The sequence below is a fragment of the Narcine bancroftii genome, chromosome 10 (genome assembly GCF_036971445.1).
Source record: "Narcine bancroftii isolate sNarBan1 chromosome 10, sNarBan1.hap1, whole genome shotgun sequence".
NCBI classification, from domain to species: domain Eukaryota; kingdom Metazoa; phylum Chordata; class Chondrichthyes; order Torpediniformes; family Narcinidae; genus Narcine; species Narcine bancroftii.
This window is the reverse complement of record NC_091478.1, coordinates 14207861-14228343: the sequence shown is the minus strand read 5'-3', so window position 1 is coordinate 14228343 and position 20483 is coordinate 14207861. Positions and strand designations below refer to the sequence as shown.

The 20483-nt window shown below is 40.0% G+C and overlaps 1 protein-coding gene across 3 annotated transcripts in view; it reads right to left on the bottom strand.

Annotated features, from left to right (window-relative positions):
- Nucleotides 1-20483, bottom strand: part of LOC138744191 (hyaluronan-binding protein 2-like) — a 53161-nt gene that overhangs the window by 9519 nt on the left and 23159 nt on the right. For 2 of the 3 annotated variants that reach the window (XM_069899970.1, XM_069899972.1), the window contains 9 exons: nt 19814-19930; nt 14980-15099; nt 14468-14639; nt 14023-14117; nt 12323-12614; nt 9046-9188; nt 6074-6208; nt 5815-5960; nt 5460-5534 (listed from right to left, as the gene is read on the bottom strand). In XM_069899970.1, the coding sequence (XP_069756071.1) occupies nt 5460-5534; nt 5815-5960; nt 6074-6208; nt 9046-9188; nt 12323-12614; nt 14023-14117; nt 14468-14639; nt 14980-15099; nt 19814-19930 (1295 nt within the window). The remainder of the gene's footprint in view (nt 1-5459; nt 5535-5814; nt 5961-6073; nt 6209-9045; nt 9189-12322; nt 12615-14022; nt 14118-14467; nt 14640-14979; nt 15100-19813; nt 19931-20483) is intronic. The other variant, XM_069899971.1, reaches the window with a different exon arrangement.

Here is a 20483-nt window from a genome sequence, read left to right as displayed (position 1 = left end):
TGAAATGGACGGGGAATCCCTTGAAGTAAAAGGAAGGTGACTTGAATCCTGAAAGGCAAGAAGTTGCGATATTCAAGGTTATAGTTTTCAGTTTCAGAAATTGCGAGTGATAGAGGATGGTGTTGATTTAGAAAAGGATAATGGTACAACCATGCCTAATCTTCAGTTTCTTGTCAGGGAGCTGGCACGGTGAAAATGTTGGTCCATTATTCAAATTTCTATTGACATCTGAATTACTGCAATTTCATGTTGCTTTCATGTAATGAGATAGAAATGGACAAGAGATAGACTACAATTCTGGCACAGATTTTCTTGTATAAAGTTGTCATTTTAGAGCTACCTTTTGAAGAACCTCAAGCCACTGTTGATGCCACTTGATATCATTCCAAAGGATAAGGCTGTTGTTTACGAGATGTTAATGCAGAATTGCATAGTCATGATCTGCCAACCCTATTTTTTTTTCATCTCAGAAAGCAACTAGATTTATGTTGAGGATTCTGGACTATTTGGGGGGCAGGATACAATGTCCTGAAGTATGTTTTCAGAGTCGCCAAGTGGTTCTGATGGAGCAGAGATTTTAAACAGCATGTTCCTCAGATCCTGAGCAATGATATGGCAGCATCACTGAGTTGGAGAGGTCTGTTCAGTGTACGTTTTAATAAACATTTCCAATGCTGTGTTCCGTGATAAAGTAGTGATCAACCTTCTTGAGCTGCTAAAGCCCTTATGCCTGTGCTGCTCTCTTAAGATGCTGGGGAAGATTGCCAGGTATTCACCCTGTGGAATGTCAGCATGGGAGAGGAGATGATCTCTGTTAACTCAATTTTAGGGATACAGAATATACCCTCAGAGTACCAGTTCTGATGTGACCTCAGTGTACCAGTGACTGAGCTAGCAAAAAAACACCTTTCAAGAGCCTAGATCAGACTCCTACAAATGGCCTAATACATCTCAAAGGTAATGATCAATGTTCTAAATACTTGTTTAACTTTGTGGCTCATGTATATTGTCTGTTAAAATGACTCTGTTTAGATTGCTACGTTGCCAATCAAGGAATCATACTCAGGAGTGCAGTACAAGAAAGACAGACTACAGTTTAAAAAAAACCCCTGGTATCTGGCACCTATGGGGATTGGTAGATGCTGGATAAATGAATTTGCCTGTTGCTTGAGATTGCATGTTGCATGGATTATTGAATTGGCCTCTAGGGGGTGGCAATTTTAAAATGTCGTATTTTTCCCCTATTTATTTCCCCAAATTTTTTTTTGCTGGTTGCTTGATGCTGCCGGATACTTGAATTCTGGATAACAGGCATTTTATGGTATATCTTGTTTTGGTTCAAAGAAGCTAATGAAAATCTGAGTAATGTTGGTATAGTGTAAAGAATGTTTCATGACTGGCATGCAACTGATAGGCTGAAGGGCCTATTTCTGCACTGCTTCTCTCGATGACTCTATGTTTCTGGTGCATCGTAACATAATCTTTTAAAGGGACACTCAGAGGTTGTAGTTCTAAGTAAGCTTCTTTGATAACAATGGAAGATATTAGCAGTACTCACGAGATTAGACAGCATTGGTGGAGAAAGAAACAGAATTAAGGTTTCAGAACTGTTGAAAGCTCATTGACTGGAGATATTAACTCTCTTTGCCTCTTTATGTTTGCGATTTAAACTAGAAATTGTTACCTGTTCTCATTTCAGTATTCTTGCAACTCCATTTTCTGGATTGTAGACTGGGTCAATTTTCTTAACTTTTACCAATCTCAACACAGATATGGGAGGAGCAGGAACCGTTGTTTTCACCAGTGGTCAAACGATTGACCTGGGGACAGATGGTCACCAATACCCCTGATTGTAAAGCCCTGAAAAAGGTAATGGACATCACAGGCAAAACCCTCCCCACCTTTGAGAACATCCATGGGGAACCTTGCAGTCGGAGAGCAGCAGCAATGATCAAGGATCCACACCACCAAGCACACACTCTCCTCTCACTGCTACCATCAGGTCCCACAAGACTCGCACCACCAGGTTCAGAAGCAGCTGCTCCCCCTCCACCATCAGACTCCTCAACAACAAACTCAATCAGGGACTCATTTAAGGAGTCTTAATTTTGCACTTTATTTTTTTCCCCTCTCTATATTGCATAATCAGTTTGTTTACTTTTATTTATTTGTTTACATGTACATTGTGTAGAGTTGTTTTTTTTTGCACCACCAATAAGTGGTAACTCTGCCTCGCCTACAGAAAAAAGAGTCTCAGGGTTGTATGTGGTGTCATGTATCTACTCTGACAATAAATCTGAAAACTGGGCGAATTAAGTTGTAAAAACCCTGATCTCTCGGTTACATTTGGGTACCCAAAATGTGATTGGAACTGGTCGTCAAGGAGTTCTACAGCAGGTGAAGACCCCCAATTTAAACAGTTTAATATGGCTGCCAGCTGTGTCAAGTCATCTGAAGAAAGATAAAATCGGATCAACGTTCATGTCAGAACAGAAATTTAATATCAATATTTTTCGGTGTACTTGTTCACTTTTCAGTGTGACTGGGATAAGCAACAGATTAAAAATGGCCCTTGGGTGTGCACCTCTAATGCAACAATTTAATCTTTGTGAGTTTTATTCCCTCCCATTTATACATAAAATTTGATTGATTTTAAACTTTCTTGCAAAGATGAATCATGTGGGGTTAGAAGAGCTGAAGTGGATCCAGGTTGCAAGGAAGCCGGAGAACAGCTATTAATTCCTGGCAGTATGCCTGTTAGCGAAAGCCCAGCTGCTCTTTTGGACACTGGTTCTTGTTCGTGCTGAGCTCCTGCCATGTGACAGGTGTTGGCGTTCTCTGCCTCAATGGTGATTCAAGTGAAAACCTCACTGGATGTTAAGATATGGTGTGTGAATTTGGAACACAGATTACCGAATTGTATGATTGAAGTTAGACTACACATTGCTGGCTCAGTTGTGTCTTGACTATATGGGACTTAAACTGATGTCTTTTATCTATAGCGCTTTGTCCCTGGAATTAATGGGGAATTAACTGGGACAGAGTCCAGTGGAAAAAGAAAGCAGTCAGCACGCCGGCATCAAATGACATCATTTCACATCGGGGATTGACGGCCTCTACCCCTACTCGTATCCCCAGCATTAGCTGACAAAACCAGTGGGAAAGGGACAGCAGAAAGTCACCCGTTTCCAGTTGAAGGTGATCCCGGGGATGGGTTGTGTTCAGTGGAAAAACAGTCACTGTCCTCGTTAAAGGTGGCCCAGTAGAAATAGCACAAACGGCTTCCTATCCCAGGAGAATGCACGGCTAATTAACTGGGATGCCAGTGGAAAAAGGGCTAAGTGACTCAAAATCATAAACTGTAGTCTCGCAGGATGAGTTTTAAAGCTGTCCTGCCATATCCTTTTACTAATCATGCAAATCTTCAGATTAGTTCCATGTGATTCCTTAAGACAGCAGGGAATTTTGAGGGATATGATTTACATGCATTTGGATAGTCAGCATGGTTTTCTGTGTGGGAAATCATATTTCATGAATCTGATGGAGTTTTTTGAAGAGGTGACAGAGAGATTGATGGCAGGGCAGTAGATGTTGTCTACATGGACTTTGCAAAGCCTTTGACCTGGTCAGCTCTTTGGAAAAAATCAGATCACGTGAGATCTAGGATGAGTTGGCCAATTGGATACAAAATTGGCTTGATGGTAGAGAGAGAGTGGCACAGGAGGATTATTATTCACAGTGGATGCTGTGACCTGTACCACGGTGATGACTCTCATTTGTCATCTATGTATTACTTGGAAAACAAGTTTGTGGATGACTCCAAAGTGGGTGGAATAATGGACATTGAAGAAGGTTATCTGACATTGAGCGCTGCAACACAGAAATGCAGAGCTGTGTTCCGCTGGAGAAAATTACCTGTGACCTAAGGCAACAATACAGTACTTGTTTTGAAGGTCCGGCAGCCCTACTTAAACTACATAGGGGCACAATTGTAGTGTGGGCCTCTGTGCCTCACCGCCCTACCCTATCCTCCTGATCCACTCCTCAATTGGCGGGGGAGGGAAGGGGACCCCATCCCATTCTAACCAGAAAAAGGCATGGAAAAAAGAAGGCAGCCCATGCACTGCCCGCTGTGATGTGACAAACCCATAAACCCCCAAATACAAGTTACAAACCTTTGTTATAAGTGTGTGTAAGTAAAATTAGTTTGGTGTTAAGTGTTCAATGTTGCTGGTGGAGGGGGGGGGGGCGGCGGAAGGGGATAAAAAGAAGCACTTAAACTCTATGAAAAGTTTGTATGGAATTAACAAATATGAAATGTAAATAATGTTGATAAACAATATTAATGATATTGAAAATTGTTGGAGTTTGAGTGGAAAAACTATAAATAAAATATTTTTAAATAAAATGTTACCTGAGATTACAAAAGGATCTAGATGAACTGAGAACATTAACAAGGAATGTAGATGGAATTAATTTGCTCAAGTGTGAGGTATGTTACATTTTGGGAAGTTCAGCCAGGGTAGGACTAACACAGTAAGTGACAGGGCTCTGGAGAGTGTTGCAGTACAGAGAAACTTGGGGGGGGGGGGGCACAGGTTCATTGTTCCATGAATTTGGTGACATATTTTGACAGGGTGGTGGAGAAGGTGTGCGTTCTCCTTGCCTTCATCAGCCAGGGCATTGAGTAGAGGAATTGGAACATCATGTTACAATTGCACAAGATGTTGGAGAGCCTGCACACCATGTATTATGTGCAGTTCTGGTCACCTTGCAATAGGAAAGATATAATTAAGCTGGAAAAAGTGCAGAAAAAGTTTACAAAAATGTTACTGGGATTGATGTGCTTGAGCTATAAGGATAGGCTGAATAGGTAGGGTTCTTTCTCCATGGGAGACTGGGCATGGTTTGGGCCACAATGAATGTGAGGCAGCCCGCAACAGTGCCCTTAACCAGACCTGACCCTCGACAGCGGATCAAGTGGAGGAAGGGACCTGTTATTTTGGAGCTGAATCATTCAGCTGTGATCTCTTGCAAATAATCATGAGAATATGAGGTTAATGCACCTTTCCAGACCTCTCTGTTTTGCCTGTACAAATTGCCCAGTTGATTGACTGATAAATTTGTCTTTACCTTAATTCTTTGCTTATGTACTTATGAACATGCCTTCTGGTCCTACGAGAATGATCCATTTCAAAGACCTTTTTCAAACCTAATGCCTTCAGTCCTTTAACACAAACCTTGAGTCAATTTTCTGGGAGAGGATGGTTCTAATTCTCCAAGTCTTTTTCTGACAACAGTGTTTTGGGTTTTGAAATTATTCCATTTTCTTGCCCCATGTTCCCATTTACAATGCTATTTGCCGGATGCAGTTATACCATATTCAATTGTAGCTTCATTGGATGCAAAGACTGTGTAAGTTAAATATTGGTACCTTGGAATATGAAATCCAAACATACCTGTTTAATGCTTTTCAAAGTTCGGTCAAACAGGATTATCACCCTCTTTCGTGAAACTTCCAAGAAAGTAAGTAACTATTTCCAATATAAACAAAGTTTCCGATATTGTCAAATGTAACCCCAGGGAAGAATTCCTTGTGTTATTTAGTTTCATATTTGCAGTTTATGAATAGCAAGAGATTTTGTGGTCATAGATAATAGAGATTAGCACCAAGAATCTGAAATGATCCCTTCCCATGTTTCACGGTATTGTTATTGCTTTAATTTTCTCCAAGAGGAACATGTATTTCTAACTAACCAGAAATTTGCAAGGGTCATTAAAGCAATCAAAATAAATGCTGCGGATGCTACTCACCTGACAAGAATCCACTTCTCCTTTTTCTAAATTTCCAGCACAAAGCATGGTTTCATCAAGGACACCATTGTAAGATGTAACTTTGTTGCAGGATCGCTGAGAGATTAGTTTTACACATGCATCCAATAAATAATTGGAACTGTTTCCTGAACAAAAATAAAAATACTGCATTTGGGTGTTGGATTATGAACACGGAATTTTCTTATTTCTTTTTATGTATCCGTTATTAGAAAAACAAAACCACGAGGCATTCGATTACCTGCTTCTGTTAAACCCCATCCTGAAATGTAGCACAGCGAGGAGAGAGGTAGACTGCCATTTGGCAAACAAACTGTTTTGACATATTTGGTTTCCTTGGCACAAAGACCGTCAACACTTTTCAACTTCACTAAGGCTGAAGAAATATGTGTTATTTTACAAAAAACATTCACAAATTATCTTGGATTAAAAAAAAGCTACCCCTTTGAACTGTTTATAATTTTGTTAGCAATCTTCACAGGTAAAACTTTGTGACTGCTTGTATTTATTTTTAAATGGACTAAAGCAGGGCTGGATTAACACAGTAGCATATGCAAAGTCTTTTGAAAGGTTGGTTCTGTCTCACTTGAAATCTTGCTTGTCTGCCACTATGGATCAACATCAATTCACCCATTGTATTAACAGGTCGACCGAGGATGCCATTTCAACAGTGCTACACTCAACTTTGACTCATCCTGATAGTCCTAACTCTTATATAAGAATGCTATTCATCGATTACCGTTCGGCTTTCAACACTGTTGTACCATCAAAGCTGATAACCAAACTTTGTTGATACGGTATTAGCCCATCCCTTTGTAACTGGATTCTGGATTTCCTTACTAACAGGCTGTTAGGCTGGGCAATATTTTTTCCTTCAGTCTCATCTTGAACACTGGAACGCCCCAGGGTTGTGTGCTGAGCCCCCTTTTGTATTCCATCTGTACCTCTAGTACAAACTTAATTATTTTAAAGTTCATAGATGACACCACAATGGTAGGCCTGATTACAGGGGACGATAGGGATGAGGTTTAGCACCTAGCCTTGTGATGTGCTGAGAACAATCTGTTATTCAGTACCTAAAACGACCAAGGAGATCATTGCGGATTTTAGAGGTGGAAGAAGCCACACTTGTGCCCTGCTTTACATCAGTGGAGTGGTGGTGGAGTATTTATGGAGCTTTAAATTCCTAGGGCTCCATATCTCTGCAGATCTCACTGGGTCCTTGAATTCATCAATTTTAATCAAAAATGCACAACAACATCTTTATTTTCGGAGATGCATGAGGAAGATACACCTCTGGCCAAGAATACTGTTGGATTTCTATAGATGCACAATTGAGAGCGTGCTGACACACAATGTTTCGGTGTGGTACGGGAATTGTACCGTACAAGATCGTAAGGCACTCCAGCAGGTGGTGAAAAACACCCATTGGACTGTTGGAATGCAATTGCCTACCATCAAATCTATCTGTAGGGAATGATGTTTGGTCAGGGTGAAGAATATTATCAAAGACACAACACACCCTGACGATGAACTTTTTACTCTCCTACCATCGGGCGGACACTATAAGAGCCTTCACTCACACACAACTAGACTTAAAAATTTTTTTTAATGAAGTTGTTAAACAGCAATTCATGGCGCTGAGAGGGGCTGCTCTTGGATTTAATAATCAGTAATTTTTAACAATTTATTTTGGAATAGTGCAGTTTTAATTGTTTATGGTTTATTGCATGTTTTTATTATAATGCATGTAACTCTATTTTAAATTCTGGTTGATATTGATTGTGTTTTATTGACTGGTCTACCAGCACAATGAAAATAAAGTGTATCATCGTCATCTACAGGCCCCGGATTTTCAAGGGCCCCTGCGCTTATGTACTATGAATTATGAGAAACGTTTTCACTTTCATCTTTGTGCAGCAAACTGTGAGACACCACACAGATGGTCTGTGTTCATAACCCTGATTTTATCACCTTTAATCACAGTTTATGGGTGTGTTGTGCAGCAGGCATGAGATACAATCGTCCGATTAAAGGTGATAACATGCTAAAATCGCTAACCTTGAAGAGTCCTCACCTTGCCCGACCGCCTCGCTCCTAGCCCCGGCTGTTTACCTCGCTCCTTGCCTCAGCGCCCCCTCAATCCTAGCCACAGCCCTCTTCCCCATCCCATCCAACTCCTGACATGGCCGCATGGGTACAGTGCTGCCAGAGTTCATCAGAATGCCACTCCAGTATCTGATCAGGCCACTTCGGGGCCACCCTGGCAGCTCATGGAGATGGCTCAATGTGGGAACAATGATGGTCTTTGTTACCCATAGTCCCCCCCCCACACAACTGGCACTGCTCTTCAACGCAGGGGAAACGCAGAGCAGTTCCAGCTGCTTGGGGGATTATGGGTAACAAAGACAGCCATTGATCCTGTATTGAGCTGCCGCTGTAAGTTTTGTTTTAATAAAATGTGTAAATAAGTTTTAATGGGGGAGGGGAAGGGCGCAATTTCAGTGTAAGTACAAAATGTGTAAGTTTTAACGAGGGGTGCAATTTCAGTGCTTGCTATTGGCGCTATGTCCCCTAGATACGCCACTGGTAATCACTGAATATATAGTGATCTGAGAAATCTAGCATCATTTTGCTAAGAATAATTAAGACTATTTCAAACTAATGAAAATGAACATGCAGGGTCAGTATCAGAAACTCTCTTGGTAATGGGGGAGGGGTACCGCAGTCACGCTTCCCCTTCATTGCACATGCGCCAGCCGGCAATTTGTGTGTGGCCGTCACACTCCCCCCTGCTCCCACCCCAACCACGCATGCACCAGCCAGCACAATTTAGGGCCCCTTTAAAATCAATGCTACAGGCCGCGCATGACCTTAATCCGGCACTGACAAAAGCATTTAAAAAAGGAAATCAAAGCAAATTGTGAAAAACAATTCTGTTTTGGAGGTCATGAATAATAAAGCTAATACAGTAAATCCAAGTCTGATTAAAACATTAAGTCTGGGGATAACAATATGAGGAGGTCAGTTCACTTTTGGAAACGCAAAAATATAAGCATGAGTTCCAAAATTTGGAATATTTATAAAATTATCTATCAACTCTTTAAACCTAGTGAGTACCAATAAATGTGTAATTGATTCCAACCATTCAAATAACGTGACATTCTCTCCAACTGATAGAGGAATAGACTAAAATACAAACAATTATCTCACCAATATCGTTGTACAAGGCTCTGTCTGTCTCTTGATATTCTGGGTGTACAATAATTTGTTCAACGTCAAAACTCTGTTGGTTGAGTTCTGTGGTTATTAAATTGTGTTTCCCAAGTAACACTTGATAATGCTTGGCTTGTGTGCTACAAATAATTGGGGAGGCAAAAATAAAAATATTTTTATGTAGGATACTAGTGCCCAAATTATTTCTTGTCAATTCAACCTTTGGAAAACAATATCTTAGTTTTGGCAGGCACATAATTTTGATTACAGAAGCAAAATGACATTGTCAAACAAAAACAATTCTTGTTTTCTGTTATTTCTTTTTGTATTAGCTAATTTTCCTCAAAGTTCTTTATTTCTTGCATTTTTTCTCTGCCTTATTTGTTACTTATTTTTATAAGAAATTCTTACCTTTTATTTTGTGCCTTCAACAGTCCATCACTCGATTTATTGAGCTGGGATTTGTTTAAAATTGCCTCCAAAGATTGGTGAGGAATTCAAAGCAATTAACAGAAACTCAATCCAGGGAAGGGATTCAGTACTCCACAACCTTAATCAAGTAACGGTGATGCAAAATAGGGAATTATTGAGAAACACTTGGAAACTGCAGCTGATCTCAGGCAATCACACCGATTCCATAAAGAATGGACATTCTAACATATTCCATAAAATGGAGTGAGAATGACCAGTTTGTTTGTAAAAATTACTCAAGGAATTGATAAATATCTGTACCTAAAATTGATCATTGTTAACAGCAAATAAAAGATTAAAATTCCTTTACTGTCATACGCATAATGCACAAAATTTGATAATTTTTCTTGCCGTAAAGGGACTCAAGGGGCTTCACTAGCGACGTGCCCCCACCAATTAGAGAAAGAGAAGTGAAAGAGAGTCCCTTCAGTTACTGAGTGTCTGTGGATTCAGCTCCTGCCCTCCTGTAACCTCTGCCAGCCACATGGCCTCTTGCTCCTTCCAGTGGCGAACTTGGACTCCTAGTTTTGAATGTCCAATACAACTGGGAAACAACGCCCGAAGCCCTTTGGGAGCTATTCTCGCCATTGGCTTCCTTACAAATCCTGGTCTCAGTACCTGGTTCTCATGAGCCTGTCTTTAGCAGTCCAGAGCCTGATATAAATCCTTCAGCTTCTGGTCTGTTGTTGGGGTCACCTTCCCTGTAGGGTTCTCTCCCAGGCTTTTTATTTATGGCAGGGATGTGATCTTCCACCACAGTGCCTTATGCCAGACCCCAGCAGCAACCCCCCCCCCACCCTCGTGGACTGCTGCCAAGCATGTCTCCCACCACTTTGGGCACGGATCTCCATGGGTTTGCCGATTTATTTTATTTATTTAAAAAGTGGCCTTTTAAAACCTATGCTGGCCCATTGGCATAATGTCCGAGCAGCTGGACCCTGCGGAGGAGCGCTGTGATTCCCCTCCTCACTCCTTCCGGATCTTCCCCAGTGGCTGTTACTCTAACTGTAGCAGCACCAACACTTTTTTTCAAGTTGCTTAAACACTGTGTTTTGTCTTCATGAGGAGACTGCATAAGATTTGTTAATGCACATGCTATAAAGCTTTTGCTCAGATTAAGCAGAGAAATTCAAAAGATAGCCACATTTCAAAGAAATTTCTGGTTATATATAAAGGCATTAAATGAATCCACGTTAAATGAGATGCAATGTATGCAGCTAGGTGAAAGAGTGATCTTGAGTCAGTTTGAGAAGCAGAGAGATGAGTGAAGAGCCCAGCGGGCAACAATTCAAAGATGCCCTGTGTTGGCATCAATTGTGACAGAGCCTGCCGTTCCAGAACAGCTTCCATAGCCACAGTCGATGCTGCTCAACAAAGAGCAGAGACTACCAGAGGAGTGATACCCATGGTCGATCAAGGCCGACAGAGGCTAAGAGAGAGATACAGTTCTTGGTTCAATTTTGATTGAGGAAACTGTGTCACAAATTGCAAGAGATTTACTCTGTACTTCAAGCATGTATCAGTTTCCTTGAGAAGACATGGTTTTTAGGTCCATTGAACAGAAAATAATTCTCAAGATGGGCTTTTGGAATAGTTACGCTTCAAGTCTTTTAGTTTGAGTAGCCTTAACAGGATGTGTTTTGAAATTGATGGCAACTTTAACAAAAGCTAGAGAACTAAATAAAAAACATAATGTACATCCATACCTAGTTTCTAAAGGGCTTATCTGTTATTCATCCAGTCAGGAACAGATTTAACTCTGGAAATGGTCAGTGCCCTGCATACCTGTAGTGCACAAAAGAGCCAGAGAAACTAAGAAGGTCGCACAACATCCAAAAAAGCACAAGGCAGTCGACATTTTGGGCCTGAACCCTTCTTTAGGTGAGCCAAAAATCAAGCAGACTCCCGAATAAAAAGGGGGAGGAGCACAAGCTAACAGGTCAATGCAGGTGGGAGGGGGTAAAAATATGGCTCCCTGATAGGAAAAGGGGGTGGGGAGTTGGAGGAAAGGAGACGGATGGATGAGGGAAATGGGGAGACCGGGGCAAAGGATTAACAGAAATAGGAGAAATCAATATTAATGCCATCTGGGACAGAATGTAAGGTATTGTTCCTCCAATTTACGAGTGGCCTCAACTTGGCAGTACACGAGACCAAGGGCAGGGATGTCAGTGGAGCAATGGGGTGTGGAATTGAAGTGGTTGACTTCTGGAAGGTTCTTACCACTGCAATAGGCAAAGCGAAGGTGCTCAAAAAAGCAGACCACCTGGGTGCATTGCAGCCTTCTGTTCAAATTCAGTAGTGGCAGATAACCTGCATTCTCCACTTGTATTGGAAATGGCTGGTTCTTTTGCAGGTTATCTCTTTGCCTGCCTCGCACAGCATTTCCTACAGCTCCGATCTGCATTTCACATCCTTCTCTTCGTTTACTCTCTTGAACTTCTGTCACCAAGCAGATGACTTCATCAGAACCGTATTACTATTGGCAATCTTGTCCATCCTTCCTCCACCCTCTCTGTGATATAAAACAAACTTGTTTTCTCTCTTTCCCACTTTCTACAAAGCGCCTTTGATCTGAAATGTTAACATGGCTTCTCTTTCCACTGACGTTGACTGAATGTTTCCAGCAATCTCTGTTTTCGTTTAAGATTTCCAGCAGATTTTAAAAAAAATTACATAAGATACCCAAGTAATAGTGAGTTTTAAAAATGAATGATTATTTATATTCTCCGTGAAATACCAATAATCTTGCTGCCAATTCCTTCTGCTTAATTATACATGTTATTTGTACATAAACACTCACCTTGACTCTAAGCAGTGAGCAGCAGTAAGAATCCAACAGGGTGCAATCAAGGATCCTCCACATTGATGCCCTTCATCATAAATACCTATATTGGTCTTCAGTTGCAGGGATGCTTGCCACGGGTGTCTGCCAAGAACTGTCTTTCTTCCCCCAAAGATGCGGCTTAAATTTCTTCTAAAAGTTACTATTTCGCCGCAGCTTTCGAATGTCTGGGGACGCTCTGTTGCAGCCTCACTCTGAGGGGCAGGATCACTTCCCTGAGTAGGCCCGAGTTCAATCTCGACTGTGGGTTCTGCATAAAGCATAGAATTCTATAGGTTATTGATGATCTTAATTTTAATGCTTTGCCGACAAAGGACTTGGATATCTTGCTGGTGTATTAAAATACGTCACTCCATTTCTTCAGGTTGCAGTTAGAATTTAAATTGGAGGGGGTTATTAGGGAGAAAATAATTTTTTTTGATTTGTTTTCTTTCTCTTTCTGACTGTTTTGCGTCCTAACATCGTACAGTAGCTGAAGCATGAAAGTCTGCCGATACTGTGAATGTAGTAAAATCACAGAACTCAGCAAATCTCGCAGCGTCCATAGGAGATACAGATAGATTACAGACCTTTTGGGTCTGAGCCCCAAAACAACAGTCATATAATCTATACCTCCTATGGATGCTGCAAGATCTGCTGAGTTCCTTCAGCATTTCCCTGTCTTATCTTGCAAAAGCTGAACCCGTGCCAAAAATATGGGGAACATAACATGTAGCTGAATCTTTTACAATGCATTATGATTCAATTTATCGGAATCAGGTTCCAACAATAATGCTGCCTGGTCCTTGAAGAGCGAATGCTGATTTTCTTAGGCCAGAACGGCTTTTTAAACTGCATACCTTGTCCCAATTACAGTGCATTAGAAAGTACATTTTATTAAATTACGAAGTATGTAATTAATTGGAAAACCGACTGATGTACATTGGTTTTACAATTAAGACACAGATTATACATTTGCCGATTACTTTATAATAAAGCTGCACCGTTAGTTTGATTTAATTCATCAAGGAATACTTCCTTCAATAAACAGAAAGAGAAACATTTATATTTTTTTTAACCAGTTCATTCAAGCTTTTAAGTTTGTGATTGCCAATGTTAATTTCAATCATCTTAGTCGATGGATCATCAAATGCGCATTTGGAGCAGTTTCCTGGTTGCACTTGAAACAGAAACTTTACCTCATAATGTGTCACTTAGTCTGTCGTGCTTTATGAAATGTTTTACAGCTTTAGAGAGGCTGTGCTTGAATGGTATCAAAGAAGGACCAGAGAAATCTTTGGCTCTTTTTTATGGAAATGGAGAAGCTTTAAGAAGTGTGTTTGTGGAGAAAAACATCTGAAGGGTTGACCGAAAGTATTTCGGGAATAATTAGACCAAGTGTGATCTGCCGATTTCTGATGAATGGATTGCAAAAATGTAGGGTGGTGCGGGATAGTGGCATTCATGCTGCGAAAGGTGGAGAGGAAGGAAATGCTAGTATTTTTCGGGCATCTTCCTGCCACTGACTTTGAATATATATCGTTTGAATTGTATGGAGTAAATAAGCTTATCCAAAAAAAAAGGAAACCTGGCAAAACCTAACCCTGAAAAGGCACAATGACATGAGCATGGAAACAGTGATTTATTCTAGTATCAATAAAGGTTTGAACAGTACCCACCTCTCTGGCATTGAGAGATTAAACAAAAATCCCATTTCAGTCTTTCATTTCGTTCTTTAAAAAAGCACCAAGGTTTGGCATCATCGTCAGGATTCCTGATCGAAGGCGACATTAGAAATTGGTCAGTTCTAGTTGTTAATGACATGATGAAAATGAATATTTTTCACTTTAGCTTCCTCGCAAGATAACCTTTATGCTTTAGCCGGCAAAATAGAATTTGAGCCAAACAAGATTGTACTTGATGGTTGAATTCTTGTTCCACAGCACATTCAAGGTAAAGTTTATATTGAATTAAGAAAAGAAAATTTATGAGGTGCACAAAATTTTAGGCTTCTCATCGGCAATGCCCTGTAGACACCAATCAGTGTATTAATGATCTACTGTTACATCAAGTCAAATTTACAGTTGAACTTAGACAGATGATATATGAATAGTATATCTTTACCTACAAAATCTGTGATCGCCAAGACCATTTTCTTCAGCTTGCTGCCCAAGTATATTGATATTTTTCCTGAGAAGCAAGTGCGAACTCCAGTATAAACATGTGTTCCCTTGCTCTGTTGTACTAATATTGCCTCTATAATTTTCACCATTGTCCTCATAACAGTCATTTATATCTGTTAAAGCCCAAAGTCACAAGAAGATGGATAAAAATTCTACTATATTTCATTTCTCACATCTAAACTTTATATTAGTCCAGTAACTCAGGCAATTTGACAAGTACCGAGCTACACATCATGCAATGTTTTTGTCTAAAATTTAGCATACGAAAATAAATGATAACCGTTTATTATTACTATAGAATTATGTCAGATTGGGAATACAAACAAACCCTAAGAGAGAAAATTAGTCCCAGATTGCTGATGTAAGGGTTCAAATTGATTTGCTTGAATTGTATTGAAATATTTAAGGAAACGGATATGCACTCAGCGCAAATGGGGGGAAAAAAAATCTTACCTATTTCACAAAATTTGCCTGTGAATGATTTTGGACAGACACAATTGAAAGATCTTCTTGTTCTTCCCACTCTGCAAACTCCTCCGTTTTTACAAGGGTTTCTTGAACAGGTAAACACTCCTAAGAGCAGATCATCAAACATTGGGAAAGCGTTATCAATTCTCCATGCATTTTCGGCTTCCTTGAGAAGCCATTGCTTTTTTTTCTCTCTCTCTTGGAAATTTGACATTGAACTGGGAATGAAAGCAGACCCACCCAACACCACCTTAATTTAATTTTAATTGTCATGTTACAGCACGGTAGAAGGATCTTCCGGCCCACAGAACCTGCGCTGCCTAATTAACCTACCAACCCCTAGGTTTTGGAGGGTCGGAGGGAACTCCTTCTGGACAGCACTGGATTTGAAGCTGAGTTGCGGGCGCTGTATTAGCTTTGCGCTAACCATTATACTCAGCATACTTATGCCTATGTAAGGAAAAGAAAGAAGGAGAAATCAGTCCCAATTATCCCTGAATATTTCGCAATCATTTTCTCTACCCAGAAATGGACCTTCTGGCATTTTTGATGCATTGAATGTTACCGCATATGGTACTAATGCCAAATTATAAATTATCATCAAAATGTCATTGAATAATCTTTGCTTTAAGAAATGATTAAGAAATCATTTTTTTTCCTGCATGATAAGAGCATTAAAACGAAAGCATTTCACAGGTGGCAACTGCTTGCTAAACACGAAGATCAGGTTGGCATGGAGATGAGGGAGAATTGTTCAATGAGTGGGTAATGGTGGTGGGTTGGCAGGAACTTACAGTGAGAGAGAGTAGGGGTGATGTCTTCAAGCCCCCACAATCAACTGTAGCAATCAGATGCTTAGATTAAGGAGCTGAGGTCTACAGAGAAGATTCAGCACTGATTTTTAAAAAAACTTAAGAGAGGATATATTTTTATTTTGGAAAGGAATTTCTGCATAATTTAATACCTTTTTTTCCCACTGATGGTTAATCATAAAGGTCATAAATTGCTGTCTTTTTGATCCAGTTTTGTGTTGAGAATGAGCTGCTCATGTATCTTATACACATGAAATATGATGGGGAATTGAAATTTGTGTTACGATGAATTGCAACAGGAAACACTTGGTCCAATTACCCAATGGAAAGACTCCAGCCGGAAATGAGTGCAATCTGTTCAAAACAGACATTAAAAAAAAAGATTTCTGTGCGTGATGTGCATTAAAAAAAGAGCAAATTTCTAGTGTCATGCCTGATTTCTCCTATAAGTGCTGGCTACCAGTTTACCAGCCAGCAATGTCTAGGAAGAAGTGGTCCCCAATTAAAGCAGCCATTAAGGTTGTTGAATATGCTAAATAGGAGTTTAATGTTTGAGGACAAAGATGCCAAATTCAATTTGAATTAAGTGAACCATGTGTCGCCAAGCCCTGTTTTCCTGCCCCGTCTACAAAAAGTATTTACATTAGACTATTCTAGGAAAACATGTGGTTCTCCTGGCTTTCTGCCCCAAATGGAAATCCTTGCTGGCTCTCATTTGCCACTCCTCTGAGTTTGCTCAGGGTGTAAGGTCACATCAGTGCCAGCTGAATTATCCACAATCCGAATTGGAATTGTGCATTAAGTCCACAGCGCACTAATTTTATGCCTGAATCTTGGGGATCCAGCTTGGAATGAGTCTTGGGCATCACTATCTGTTGGAGATTTGAGTTACTAGTTTTATCCAGTCGTCAGTTAAGTAAAAGCAAAAGTTCCACCTGCAAGTTGTTTTCTACTGGCTCCATTCATGAACTAGAATAACTGGATAACTGTTGATAGTACCCTTAGCAGTTTAGAGAATTATAAATATCACTATGCTCCCAAGTTGAATGTGGTTGGAGTTTGTCCGCCCTACTTATGAGTCACATCCCCATTTTGAAAAGGGTGCTCACAAGTTGTCCTTGAAGCTTCATTTACTATTTTTCACACTAGTGACAAAACATTATCGCTATTCCTTGATGTGACATCATCTGTAAACGTATAGTCCCCCTCCCATAATGTTTGTGACAAAGACACGTTTTTTCCCCCTTATTTGCCTCTGTGTTCCACAGTTTTAAATTTGTAATCAAACAATTCGCACATAATTAAAGTGCACATTCCAGCTTTTGTTCAAGGTTATTTATACACAATTTGGTTTGACCCTGTAGAAATTACAGCATTTTTTAAAATACATTTCATTTTTAATACATGCCCTCATTTCAGGGCACCATAATGTTTGGGACATTCACAGGTGCTTGTGAGGACTCAGGTATGTTCATTGGTGCAGGTGTAAGAGAACTAAACTTGCTTCTAAGCTTTTGGTAACCTTTGGAATCTGTAGTTGCCGTTTTTCATTGTAAGGACCAGAGTTGTGCCCGATGAAAGTCAAAGAAGCCATAATGAGGCTGAAAAAAAACCCAGTAAGAGACATCACCCAAACCATACGATTACCAACATCAACAGTTTGGAACATCATTAAGAAGAAAGAGTTTGCTGATGAGTTCAGGAATCACAAAGGGACTGGTTTTCCAAGGAAGGCCTCCACTGCAAATGACTGAATTCTAATCATAATGAAGAAAATTCCCCAAACGTATGTCTGATAGAAACACTCTTCAGAATGTGTCGAGTATTTTTCTCAAAAGGCTTCATGAACAGAAATACAGATGCTATACTGCAAGATACAAACCACTAGTTAGCCACAGAAAGGATGGTCAGATTTTAGTTTGCCAAGAAGTATTTAAAAGAGCCTGCAGAATTCTGGAAAAAGGTCTTGTGGACAGATGAGACCAAGATTAACCTGTATTGGAGTGATGGCAAGAGCAAAGTGTGGAGGTGTAAAGGAACATCCAAAGTCAAAAGGACTCCACTTTTGCCATGGTTTGCATCTTTCAGTGTAGGCTCTGTATTTCTATTCATGTAGTGTTCTGCAGTCTGTAATCATAGACACATCCACACCTGCCTCCTCAAGAGTGTTTCCGATCTGTTGGTGATTTTTATTCATTATGATCAGTATTCTTCTGTCATCAGCGGTGAAGGTCTTCCTTGGAAAACCAGTCCCTTTGTGATCACTGAGCTCAGCAGTTTGCTCTTTCTTCTTAATGATGTTTCAAGCTGTTGATTTAGATGACATCTCTTACTCTTTTATTGTTTTTCAGCCACATAATGGCTTCTTTGATTTTGATTGGCACATCTCTGGTCTTCATGTAGAACTAAAGACTCCAGAGGTGATGAAAAGCTTAGAAGCAAGAGTAAGTCTCTTATATCTGCATCAATGAAGCAATTGAACATACCCGAGTACTCACAAATATCTGTGAAGCTAAATGTCCCAAACATTACGGTGCCTTGAAATGATGGAAACTATGCATAAAAAAGTGCTATAATTTTGTGTGGTCAATCCAAAATGAATACAAATAACCCCGAATAGAATCTGGAATTGTTTGATTATAAATTTATAATTGTGGACCACAGGAGCAAATAAAGGAAAAGAAAATCTGTCTTTGTCCCATACTTTATGGAGGGCACTGTAATTATGTGGCAGTAAGACCAATGGAAGGTTATTTATGTGTAGCACGATCAAGAGTGATGAAAATGGGGAATTATACATCACAGTTACTACTACAAATAGTTCTGATCCGCCCAATAATAATTTCACCCACTGAATTCCACTTCAGAAGCTTGTAAGGTAATTTATTCAATCTCCTTCTTGTTCAAAGGCCCAGCAATTTTTACACATCCAATTCCTCACTGAAAGCCATTATTGATTGCTTCCACCACACCACAGGCTACTGGTGACTGGCTCATGGGAACCAGCTGTCAGAATTGGGATTCGAGAGGAAGCTGAGGGCAAGAAGGGCTTCCGAAGGGCGTCAGGTGTTGAAGGCTTCCTGATTGTTTCGGAGGTTTGGATCTGGAGCTTGGGTTGCCAATAGATCGAACAGAGGCTGTGGGAGTGTTGGAGGTGACACGGAAATGACTCCCTTTTGCTTCTCTTTCTCTCTTACTGTAAGGGGTATTGAGCAACACTAATGATAACTCTTTATCTGCCTTACAGCAGGCGGAAGGCAATTTTGTGTCATATTACATCTTCTGTATTATTACGTCAATAAAGGAATGTTGAAATCTTGAGTTTCAGGTGAATAACTACTCTCTGTGTGAAACAATATTTCCTCATGTTCCCCCTCTCCTCCCAGACTGAATCCTTTTAATCTTTATCCGCTGGCCCTACAACTGCCTGCCAATTTTGTAAAATATATTCTCTACAAATATTTATTTTAGTTTGCATGAACGTTATGATTATTTGAACCATTTGATTAATCTTCCCTGTCATTTTCAAAACCAATTTTTCTCTGGAAGTTCTAACTTTCTCCACAAGTACAACTTTAGCTTTTCTCTTATTAGAAAACAAACCTGCCTTACGTTTGACATAAACTGTTAGATTCCTTAAAGGTTTTTGTTTTGGCTTCCTTAATTTTGTAACTGACTTGAAGTTAGTCTTGCAGATGGATCAGACTTTCATCCCATTCCTCCTTAACTGTTTTGTAATTCTTTTTCAATTTGTTTCCCCCATTGGTGAATTCTGAAGCTTATTTTTATTCACCTTTCTTTGTAGTGCTTAAAAGTAATGGCAAGTTATGTGATCCAAGTCTCCTGGTGGGGGGTGCAGACATCTGCCAACATCAAGATCACCCACACCAGTTACTTTTATATAGTGGTTGCACCTTGGCAGATTTCATGATAACATTTTCCAAAGAACTACTTGCAGGTAAGAAAGCAGACCATTCATACAGAAAAAGTAGAATTAGTTACTGTACGTTTTTTGCAGTTTGGTGGCTTGAAGGGATAGTTGCATCTGCACTTGTGGTAAGGGGGTATAACATTCAGGACACACTCTCCGTGTATGCATGTAGACTTCCTACAGGGATTCTTCACTGCAAATTAAAGAACAACATTTTACAATGTCTCCAGGTTCCTCCTCACATACTTCCTCCTGTAAATTAGAATGCAATTTTGACTTTGGACACCGATAAGAAATAATATCATAGCCTCAAGCATAGAATTAATTAATGTTGCTCCATAATAGGTTATGAATCAGACAAAATTTGCACTTTTACAGGACCTTCTCACTTTGCCTGAATCTCTTCACCACCAAATTAGTGCAGCCATTGTTGTATTAAAGAGAAATGTTTTAAACACAATATAGAACATTATGAATGTAGTTAGTGTACACCAATGTTTGTAAAATAAAAAAAAAACATGAGCATCTTAAATCAATGGACAGCACCTCATAGCCTGAATATACCTGAGATCTTCCAATCTCAGAAGCTAAGCAGTCTCAGGTCTGGTCAATACCTGGTGGGGAGATTGCCTAGGAACACCAGGTGCTGTAGGTTGCTATGAGAGGCGCTGGACAAAGTGGCGACTCTCCTACGGTAGACAAAAGTTAAAGAATTTCATGCATGTTACATTCTAAATGTAGCATTA